The 12,126-nt window shown below is 41.0% G+C and overlaps 1 protein-coding gene across 1 annotated transcript in view; it reads left to right on the top strand.

Moving 5' to 3' along the window:
• The first annotated feature begins 234 nt into the window (after nt 1-234).
• Nucleotides 235-12,126, top strand: part of LOC107266000 — a 33,567-nt gene continuing 21,675 nt past the window's right edge. Inside the window, exon 1 of the mRNA XM_025083252.1 lies at nt 235-1,520. Within this exon, the coding sequence (XP_024939020.1) occupies nt 1,418-1,520 (103 nt within the window). The 5' untranslated portion in view covers nt 235-1,417. The remainder of the gene's footprint in view (nt 1,521-12,126) is intronic.

Below are 12,126 nucleotides of genomic sequence, written 5' to 3'. Positions count from 1 at the left end.
ACTAAATGTATCAATTTATATGATATAAAAATTCAATCGAATATCCTTTCTACATCTTACCCCATAATTGTATCATAGAAACGTATTCGTAGAAACGCATCTTGTCTCAGTCTGGAAAGCATCCTATAACGTGAAGGATGCAACAAGCAGTAAGAAACGGAGGAAGAAGTGTATATGTACAGTGTGGTGGGGGAAACTGCCGGTAGAGCGCAGTGTTCGTTGCCAGATGACAGTTAGTCGTTCAGCGTTCGTGCGCCATGGCGTGCAGGGTTACTTATGGCGCGTATTATAATAACCGGGGCACTGCTCGTGCCTAATGCCGATATTCGATAATTTTTTGCTGTGTTAATGAGAGATGATAATACATCCGGAGGCGCGATAGAGAAGTTGATATAAGATAGAGAACTAGAAATTCACTAAGCGCTAGCTTCGGTATATCGAGAGAAAATATCGTCGTTAGTCTTTTGTGTTTACTATCGTGAAAATATTTTTTTCTTCTTGTCTCGCTTGGCTACCTAAACTGTTTACACTAAGATAGCATTGAGATCTACGAGCTACGACGTGGACAGTGAACGATCGTCAATAGAAGAAGCAAAAAGTTGTAATGTGAATATTGCTGTTGGACAAACAAGCCTGAAACGATGAAAGTAGTTGAAATGGGTTTGATTTGGAAGCGAGTGATCGGCTCCATTAATTAAGATACTGTGAATCGAGATATGTAGTGAACACGCAGTGTCGTACTTGTGTATGAAGTTAGTGTTGTAATTTATACGTATGTTAAGTGTATTTTGATTTTGCGGTTATAATTGTAAACTCGGCGAGTGTTAATACTTACTGAGTCCATTTGTTAATTATTTAAGCAGTCTGGAACTGTCGTGGATTTGTCTTTGTAATTGATGGTGTATATAACGAGAAGTGATAATTGGAAAATACAATAATTGTGAATTTAAATATTTATTAGGCTGCGATAGGTGGCACGTAATTATCACAGATCGATCGGTGCAATTTGAAACTGGCGCCGTTTGCCGATCAGAAATGAATACGGAAAAGTGTACGCTCTGAGAGGGAAATGAAGAAACTGAAGTAAAAGAAGAAAAATTCTACTAAATACGGCTAGAAAGTAAACAGACTTTTACGTCAAGAAAATCTCTAAGACGATGGCGTCGCCAGTCTAATAAAACGACAGACGGACAAATTAGCAGCTGCCACTTGATTGGACCTCTTTATTTTTCTCTTATTTCTATTTTCACGGAGGGAGAGCTTGCGTCGTCACACGTGTGAATCCACGCCGTGTCCGATAGGTTTCGAATCAAGATTGTGTCAGTATAGCAAAACAAATTGTGAGAAAGTGAAGTGCATTTACCAACCATGTTCTATCCCGTTAGATAAAGGATTAAAACCTTCCAAATTCGGCAATATGATGATGGCACCACAGGTCGTAGGTGTATTGCTGAAAAAACCAGGTCAGCAACGTCACCCACACGTTCCACCTCTGGATCCTCAGGAAACAAAGATACGAGGTAATTATCATAAGCCATTTTCATTGTTCGATTGAAAAAAAAAATTATAACATTAAATAAATTAAACAGTTGTACACCAAGGAAAGAGCGTCTCTCGATATATCTTCCCCAAATGTCTAAAGTTACCCCCGAAAAACCCATGGAAACCCTTTATTTACTTAAAAACTGCCACGTGTACAAACACAATTGTATCCCGTATATTCAATTATATAAAATGTCTCATCTTCCTCAAAGGAAAGCATACATTAGTAATAAGTACACGTCATTACGTGCTACTGCCTGTTCCTATTGCCATGTTGCCGTCAGATAAGTTAACGTAGCGTCACGGGGACTGACGTGTATGGGGTTGTTAGTCGCGTGTGCTCCGGAATCGAATAAACAAGGGAAAACGGGTCAATCGCGGTTTGGGTACGTGGTCGACTCTGACCTTTTCTCCATGTATAAATATAATTACTACGAACCCTTTCTCTTTTCTAGTAACGGAACCCTATTAGCTCTTGTTTATTGCGCTGCAGCCTTTTGCCCCGTTTTATAATGTCGTCCAGGTAAATCTTATAGCTCACAGCTCACAGGTAATAGCCCCATAAGCTCAAAGTTTAAAGTCTACGGGACAGCTCCATATAATATCGTTCGAGGACCATATGGCTATATGGATGGATTTAATATTCCACTCTTTAGATACATACTTTTTCATTCCAGATCCTCTTTGAAACTTTGCCCGTTCTACTGTGCATGGAGCCTTGGTATATCAGCGTCTGATCCTTCCTCCTCTCCCTATTCTGTCAGGATAATTCGAACAGGTCCTGCCCCTTGATTTTTCAAAGATGCATGCAGACATATGAGGGATCGGTAATACCTAATCCCTGTGACTGCAAGGGATTTTCTTGTCCTACCCTAACCCTGTATTCTTTGTTACGTCTTGTCGGTCGTAAAAGACGAAGCGTGAGATATCAGAAGGATCAAAGAATGGAAAACTTCCACATACCGTACTATGAGTAATAAAACGAGAGATTCTTTGGTGACAGTTGAAACTATGTGTATATCCTGTTGCCTTTTAGGATCCTTGGTCAACAGCGTCGACTACTGAAATTTTTACGATTATTTCGTCGCTATTGTGACTGAAGCAGTACCGGGCGTTTAAATTGTGTCCCCCGTTTCCGTGCACGTCTACGATCTTCCGATTCTCTATCGGTGCATGGTGGTCCTCTGTACATACATATACTATATATGTTTATAAAGGTTTCCAGCTCCTACCGTTTCGTCCTTTATGAATCGGCAGGACCTCCTGCCTGCTTCTAACCTTCATCCCCATTCCTCTCTTGGTCCTTTGAATCTTTCACTAGTGTAGGAATTTCCACAAAATATTCAGACCCCCCTCCCATAAAATAGTTGCCAAAGAAGGGCCAGTCTTGTAAGTGCACGCGTAAATGGCTTATTGGACTTTTAAAGGAGTCTAGTGCGTGACGTAACTGATCTCCAACAAATGGACCATACACACGTTAAAATGCATCTGTACCCTGTGTATACGTATGAATGTCCCGCATTCTTCCTGCTGAAAGCCTGTATTTAAAGAAAATTCGAATAAGCCGCAAATAAGGAGAATACAAAATCCACACTAGTCGTATAATAATGTCTATACGGAAGTGTCCTTTTGCAGAAGGACCTCGGCCGTTACGCTTAGACGCTCGAATTATTCGCCGTGTAATTTCGAAAAGTTAAGTAAAACCTGGTAATGTACGTTTACGCTCGATCGGCTTACCGGGCGAAGGCTATAACTGGTAAGCATCTGACTGGATCAGAAATCGATCCACCTTCACTGTAGACTGGATAAGAGAGAGACGGAGAGAATTGAATACAACCTTACCCGACATTTTACTATTGGGTGTATGTATTATACATACGTATCTCATTTGAGATCTTTTTGGAGAAGGAATTTCTCACGCAAACTATATACGGTGTCGAATTATCAGTTGACCAGAACTCGTGCACGTCCATTGATACAAATTTGACCATTCTAATTGTCAAAACAAATTCCTCACTCGGTTCATCTCCATTGACATAACTGTCCCTGACGCTTGCTCTCGTCCCGAATTCAATAAGCGAATTGGTCGCGGCTCGGTGTACTTTTTTGAACGACGCCATTTTTCGCTACTTGTTGCCAACATTAGTTTCGCTCTCGCTTCGTACGGAGGCTAGATTACCATGTACCATAAGTAACTCCTTTATTCGTATCTTATGTATTGCATTATGTTCTATGGTATACACTGTATAGGCATACTGTTTTGTATAGGTATATGGATACGGACGTAGGTTGCGGCCGAAATCGTACAGTATGTTTAAGAATTCTTGATGACTACTAGAAAGGGGGTCGAGTATCCTCGCAACTCTACCGGGTGTCTCAAAAATGACTGGATGGATAAGTTACGATCCAATCGGATTCACAGATCTCGGTCACAGGGAGATGTCTTTTTTCCCACTTTTTCTCTCCCTCCTTCTCTCTCTCTCTCTCTCTCTCTCTCTCTCTCTCTCTCTCTCTCTCGCTCTCTCTGTCTTTCTCTCTGCCTTTCACTGAATGCTTACACGTGGATACATTCTGTGTGTATTCGGCTATTCCTACTCAATCTCCTTCGCTTCTTCGGTACTATTCTCGCTCCTGTTACCGTTCTTGATCCTTGTTATTCTTTGTCAAACTACTTGTCGCCGCCACCTTACTTGCTGCTGTTCTATCGCAATCGATGTCGTGTAGCTGTCATCAGTAATTTCATGTCGAGTTCTTCTCGGTGTCCGTTTTCACGAATCCGCCCGAGCCGATTCGACGGACAAGTGGCTCTTGAACGTATCTCGCTGCCAGTGGACTAGCAACCTTTTCCAATTGCTATTTCTTCGCTGCTATGGGACGATTAAATAAAGATTATTGGGTGAGGTCGTTGGGAATCGAATTCATCAAATTCAATCAATAGAAATGATACGCGCGATTGCACGATGTGTTGCACTTTTTTTTTATTCCGCGAATTCACTCGTACGTATTTCAGCTATTCAAGTATTATGTATATCATTATACGTGCACGTGGAAAATGTTTTTTTTTTTAATCCTAGGGAAAGCTACGTTGCGATCTGCTCAAAATAAATAATGCTAATTGGAGATTGGGAATTTCGAAAAAAATTGTGAAAGTGATAATATCCATCGGATATCCTCGAAGAGGCTGTATTTCGAATTTCTTTTGACTCTCTGGACGTGAGATAACACGGATTACCTGGAACGGAATAAATTGCCGGATATAAGTGTATGTATATACGGTCCGAGTGAAAGGGATTTTTCGATTAATCGCAAGTCCCGCTAATTACAGTTGTCTGAAAGTTTCGTTACGTTTAACCGGTTATAATGCTAAATGATAATTGCTAACGTCCGGCTGTGTATCGCGGTGAACGTCTGTAAATCAATATAAATAACACGGGCACGAACAGACTGATATTTCCGAAGGCTTCGAGTGACCTTGGTACAGTTATAAAATAAAATGGACAGATGGCAAAGGGCATCCACGTAAAAGAAAATTGTCTTATCTATAGTACATATAACGCGTATGTACGTCATATAAAAATTGGCATGCATAATCGAGGTATCGGGGTTGGTAAAACGTTTCTGTGCTATTTAACGAAAACTGTTAATCCAATTAGTCCCTCGTTAAAGTTCGCCCAATTAGCGGAAAGAATTGTACAAGCCAACGACCGTTAATTTTGAACGGAACGCACACACGCACGTGTATGCGTTTCCATTGGCGCGATACTGTCGCCCGTGTACCCCGTATATCGTCGTCTCATGCGCATACATACAACTCTCTGATATCACGGTCCACCCTGTTATCGCAACTGGCTGCCTCCTGCGATAAAACATCCGGACTAACTTCTCCATTTCTCTTCGCGCTGGACTCTCGTTTCTATCTACGTACGCAACGAGTAGAGTTCCACGCTCCGTGCAAGCTCAGGAATTCGCTAGGACGATGTCTCTAGATTATTATTATTGTTGTTGGTGTTCGCGTTGTTAATGTTGTTATTATTATTTACTTGAACGGATTTATGAGAAATTGAAATAAAATTGATTCTTACGTTAACGATATTCGAACTATTGGTGATAATTGGTCACAAACCTCGTTTGTCCCGTTAAGCCCGATTTCTATGTGCCGATTAGCAAGGATTCTGGTTCCTCGGGAACCAGTCGTTGAGAAAAGCGGTTGTGAAAATGTACTTGTCTAGATTGTAGAGTTGCGACGTCGTCCAAGTGACCACGTCTCGGTGCACACGTTTCTTATGTCTTTAAATAAAATTGCATGTACTTGCTTTACAATGAAAGATGTGCGCCGTAGGAATAAACTAAATTCATAAGGTTATATATATAAATTTTTTATTTCCTAATACGAAATTACAAATATCTAGATTTTATGTGGATCACAAATTTTGGCAGTCCTGTTTTATTATTTTCGCATATAAAGTCGCATGGTTCGTATCGAGCATCACAATCGTCCAATGTAAGATTTGTACAATCTCTTTCTATCTCAGGCTGGCACTTTGAAATAAAATTGAACGAACAATTGTGCAACTTTCTCCGTATTATTCTTTGCCCCTTCCTGTTTCATATAAATTATCTTTATACTTATCTAAACGTCATGAGCTCGTATTAAGCAGTAGATAGTGATATTTTGAAAAATCCTATTCGCTCTACGTACAAGGCTTGCGGCGGAAGAGGCTGTTGGAAACAATTTAATATTCAGGTTTATTGCCTCCTCCATCTGTGTTTATTATTACGATGATCCTCGTGGGGTCGTCAGTACTTATGGCATTATTTTCGAGATATGTCAAAATGCTTGTTAAAACATAAAATGGCCTTTTCGCTTTACTATAAATTCTCAATTCAGTATCCGCATTTTCTCGGGGGTACTTAAAGACCCCAGACCGCTATTGTTTCGAGTGGTAGTACATACATGCATTGGCATTTAATTCTATACTACTGGTTTTTTTTTTAATAACAAAGAGACAGTCGGTTCCACTTGCTCGCTTGGAGTATATGTGAAGATCTTTTAGAGTCCTCCTTGCCATGCTGGTACCGTTAGAATTTTGTTGAAAAAAAAAGCCACTAATCAAGACTTGGCACTAGGATACAGTTACTGTACCTATAAATAATGGCCAATACCGAATCATATGAACTTTGAGGACGTCCAAGTCCTGCTGAGATAAATTTGAATTGTGAAATTTCCTTGCTTTTTTTTACACTTCCAAAGAAAAATTCTTCGATTCGTTAATAGCGATCTGTACGTTAGATAAATAAAAAATATAATCCTGAAGTAGAAGATACGTAAAATGCATTCTGCCGGATGAACCAAACAGTATAATTATACGGAGTCTGTCCGTGGCTCCATTTCTCTGTTTGTTCCATAAAGAAAACAGAAAGAGGATAATTGGTAAATTACGACAGTAGTGAATCTACGAGAGGCAGCAAGAATCGACAATGAATCGAATGAGAGAGAAAGATAGACAACGCGAAAGTGCATCTTGCCAAGATAATATTACGATGATGCAGTCTGGCGCTCGCTCGCATGCAAGTGCATGCGGTCAGATGCATCAACGTGAACTTACAGTCACTTGTACGCAAGAGCGAGTGAGACAGACTGATACGTACTTGCTCGTACCATCCCTGAGGACAGTATGCGTCAGTTAAAAATAAAATGAACCCGACGAATTACATTCGTCGACTGATTGCAACGGTATTTCGCATTTAACAAAACGTAAAGGTGAGTGCATCGTACGTTTTGAAAGAAAAAAGATTCAGTTCCCGTTTAATAAACATCGTAGGCAGGTCGACCCAACGATTTATTCGTCACGTTCGCGTTAATAGAACTCGAGGGAAAATTCATGCGAATGAAATTGAAATTGGAAGCCACCGTATACCCCCGTGCAATGTCACAGTAATCCAGCGTCTTTTAAAGGGAAGCCAATGGGTATCTGCAAGAACAGTCGGCCCGATGAGTAAATTGTGTTAGGTCAGAGTGAATAAGAATGACAATCAATGAGAAACAAGATGAGGCAGCTAGACTGACTGAGAGAGAAAGCTAAAGAGATGAAAGCCAGTGGGGTAGAAAGGAGGGAGGCCAGGGCGTTGCACCGCTGGCTCTGACCCAGTGTTCGCCTCGGAGGCTGACTCCGATTCCGAGCTTCTGACGCCCAAGGCGCAATCTTTACGCATTGCGCTTACGTGCTAAACGTCTTTATCTTATTCCGTCCTGTAGACTTTCTTTCTACGTGCGCCATTGCCAGTGTCATTAATAGCAGCTTTATCGTGCTAAGGCTGGCTCCTCGATGTATCTTCCTCCTGGTGCATTCTTATTTTCTGCCCTTTCTCTTGCTCTTGGGTATCTCGTTTTTCGACTCGATGCGCATCGTGCAGAGGATTGGCACTTACGCTCGTTTACCTACTTGCGCCATTGTCCTGCCCCAATGGTTAACAGAGAACGGCTGGCGATGGCATATAAAAATAATACACGCAATAATGCTCCTCGGTACTGAAAGGATTATTATCTTTCGAAGACAATGACGATTATTACGCGCTCAGGGCTATTTATAAGCGGGACACAATGACTTTGTTTTTGAGTTATATACGAGTGATCAATACTTTTCATCAAGTAGACTAGTTGGTAAGCGAATCGATTTGAAGTTTTGCGATTTATCAATACGTAGTATGTATGTGTATAATGCCTAATGGTTTCGCGTCCGTGACCTTGTCAATTTTTTTTTTTTTTTACATGAAACGGAGTGAAATTAATTTATTGCCAGCTATGCTTTACATGTTTCTCTATGCAAATTAGGAGAGACTCTCGAGTCGCTCATTAATATCACACGAGTATTTCTACGGTATCGAATTTATTTCGATTAATTTTTCGACTGCTTTTACTATTCATTTAATTTCTCTTGGTTCAATTAAAACAGATTGGAACGTTCGTGTAGCTTACCTTTAAGGTTAATGTTCCAAGTGATACTTGACAAATTTTTTAAAATATTTCTTCTTCGGTGTGTTCCTTATTAATCCACACGTTTACGGCTTGCTTTCTCATTCTGGGTTAATTAATCGTAAATTCCACTGTGTTCGTAGATAAGTGGAACGACTCGCGCATCTTGCTTATGTACAAGTACCGTCTAACCTACCTATAGTCCGTCCACGAGTAGAACGTGTTTTTTTGACAGTTCGAGAAGTATACACGTGTATGATCTAGCGCTGATTCATATTTTATTTTCTATTTCAGCATATATTTCCGTGATTTTATAGGTGCGATTTGCTATGGATTGCCTCGTTTGGGAACTGTCAAAAAATTACACTATACTAGCGGAATGGCATACCTTTGCGGGCATTGCACATTTATGTATTATATATATAAATATATATGTTATTTATGTATGATGTAGTTTTCTATTATGTATGCGTTTACGCGGTGTACTTTTTATCTCTATCCAACTCTGTGCTCAACGCTCGGGTTTCAAGCAATGGCGATCGGGCGACCTAAAGTTCGTATAGCTCAATCGACATGCTTGAAGGGGCAGAATGAACTTAGCAGAGGCTGGAATGTAATTGCTGCCTTACCATTCTCTTTCGTCGATTCGCGTCGATTGAAAGATTTCAGACGGGCTACCGGTTAGAAACTATTATGTTATTCTCGGGAAATCACGGGATTCCCTTTTTATTTCCATTTTTCTCGCTCACTGGGTATAGCCAGGAACTTAAAATGGTATTGTTAAAAAGACGTGTCCTTACAACACCAGTGGTTACGGAAGGAAACGTGTTAATGGGGTTTATATGCTGCACTTGTATCACGTGTTTAAAATGCTAACGTCATATGAGGATATGTCTGGTGTATAAAGACACACGATTCTGTGAGAAGCGTTTCTTCATGTTCTACAAGGCGGATGAAATATATCTTTTCTCGTGAGAATTTAAAGAGGAACGCACATTTCGGAATTAGATTTTCTTTTCGAGTCAGCCGACTCAAGACTCGTGTCGCACGAGAGGGTTGTCGGTTTGCGTGGATTTTTATTAATTTTTAGAAAAATTTTTCTTTCTTATTCACCGGGAGAGACGATAAATTATTTCATTTTATAGAGCATCGAGGAGACCAGCTGGCCATGTCTCCAACCCCATAAAGAATTTCTTCTAAGCAACCCTTCCCCATGCCTCGGACCCTCTCTTGAATAATTCCATTTAGCCTGTAAATTCTTACGTCCCATGGGATCCTTGGATATAGGTACCCCATATGTGTTAAATGTATGCACGCCCCCGGAGGAGCACGCTGACTCGCAAGATTTTCAACCCCATGCTTCTTTGGGTTTACGATCGTCGCCTAGAGCTCCCATGGGATCCCGTACTTTATATTTATAGACGACCGAAATACGTAACGCACGGTACAGTCGCCGTCACCGGGTTCTTTTATGGGAATTTTATGGGGTCAATTAAGAGTTTTATACTCTAGATAAGACAACTAACCCCGTAAGGCTGTATGGTATCCAGACTTCGTTCAGACTTACTCCGACAAAAATTACCCTAATTATTTTACGGTGTCCCATAAGCGTGTTTTGAGGGATCCTCTTTTGTGTGGACTGCAGTAACGCAAAAGGGACATGGAAAAAATTGAAATGGAAAAAACTTAAAGGAGACGCCCTACTTATTTCATGGTGTCCCATAGTATTGCATTCGTACCGTATCTATATTACTTATTCATAACTGCATTTTTTTTTTTCATTTTTCTATGGTATTCCATTGCAACCATATATCAGATTACTCAACCATGACTGTGATATTTACCAAGGAATATCTTTGGACCGACCAAAAAAATGTTATGGCGTTCCGTATCAAGAGAGGGCTATATGCGACTGTGAACATAAGTTCTCCTTATGATGTTCACTGGCGATGTTCTCTTGAACGAAACAACACGAGATAATAAGGGGTTACCTTCTGGCAGCTGGGGCTTAATATCAAGCGAGAAAAATGCAGCAGTTATTTCGATCTGACCATGGGGGTCAGTAACGTTGAAGGGCTCTATATATGGCAAGACTGGTCCACTACTAAAAGAAAGAAAAGGCAGTAGAAAAAAGAAGAAGAAAAAACGTAATAGGAAAATTCTTTCGACTCGATGCTCCCATAAGGACCGCTGCAGATAAACCGGAAAATCCTGAAGGCAAGATCCTAGTCTAATCCTGGACCTTATTGCGCCCCATATTACTCGTTACCTTCTTGCGGATCGCCGGACCTGCTTTCAATCTCATCCGTTACCATTTGTCAAGAGTTCAAATTGTGGTTCAACGTAACAGTAACCACTCGTATTGCGGAAATACCATTTCAATTCGCTCTAAGCAGTAGTTCTCTCAAAGTCTCCATATTAAATTTCCATAAATAATTTAAACTTCCATATCCACCTGGAATCGCCTTCCGTAGACTCGGCACAGTTGCGCCAAGACAACGCGGAATTCTATTTGTCGACTCGCGTGCACTTAAACGCGGAGAAAGTTGTATTTACAAGACGCTCAATGGCCCGAGCGACAATCCACGAGTCTTACTCGATTAACCAATAGGACCGCTGGCAACGATTGTTGGAAAACTCTGTACGGCCGATTAGTGAAGATTTCCAGGTTTTTCAGGATTCCATGAATTTACGTACAAAAAATTGTACGCTCGAATGTAAACAAAATATAGTACAGACCCTATGTAAAAGCAATGCTACATGCATATTTGAAGCAAAATACATAGTGGTCGTGACAAAACCGAAGACAATGGTCAATCTACCAAAGAAAGTTAGAGAGAGAAAGGAAAAGGAGGGGGAGATAAAGAGAGAGAGAGAGAGAAAGGGTTAAAAAAATTATGTGAAACCGGTCGCGTACGTGTCGCTTGTGCAGATGCGTTCCCCGCGCAATTCAATTTCCATTAAATGGCAGTATTTACTCAGCCAGCCAGTGAGGGTTCGAGGTGCCGAGAAATGGAACCAGAGAAGAGAGAGATCAGGTTCCGAAAACTGGAAATTCGAGGCGGAAGGATAAGTTGGTAGTCCTGCACGAGGATGAAGGACCGAAGGACACATTGTCTTGCGACGAGCTCACGTGTACCCGTGGAAGGGATGTTGCGCCGCAGAAAACCATAATCATTGACAAAAGGGGGTAGCTGCGGTACAGAGTGGCTGCTGTGCAAGAGACACGGTCCAGGATCAGCACCCTCCATTTCTCACGCGACACCTCGGTCTCTGGGTATGAGGGAGGGTTGCTTTCGAGTTAAAGGGGTATTTCGGAGTGTGTATGCATCTATATATAGGATCTATCAGTGAATCCATGTCATATATATATATATATATAAAGTTTAACGGGGATGCGACCAGTTGGTTCAACCAATGAAGACCAACAGTGTCATCTTCTGTACTCACTGATGTCTATCGGAGTGATAATAATAATAACAGTCATAATAGGCTACCCCTACCGTAAGACAGCGCCGTCAGATGATGAACAAAAAGAAATATATTACCTAGGAAATGCATCATCCCTTGAATTTCACTCGGGGACATCTGGTTTCGTTGGTAGTGGGGGG

Source organism: Cephus cinctus, unplaced genomic scaffold (genome assembly GCF_000341935.2).
Source record: "Cephus cinctus unplaced genomic scaffold, Ccin1 Ccin1_scaffold0269, whole genome shotgun sequence".
Classification (NCBI taxonomy): domain Eukaryota; kingdom Metazoa; phylum Arthropoda; class Insecta; order Hymenoptera; family Cephidae; genus Cephus; species Cephus cinctus.
Note: the sequence above shows the minus strand (reverse complement) of the source record. Positions and strands in the feature narration are given on the sequence as shown.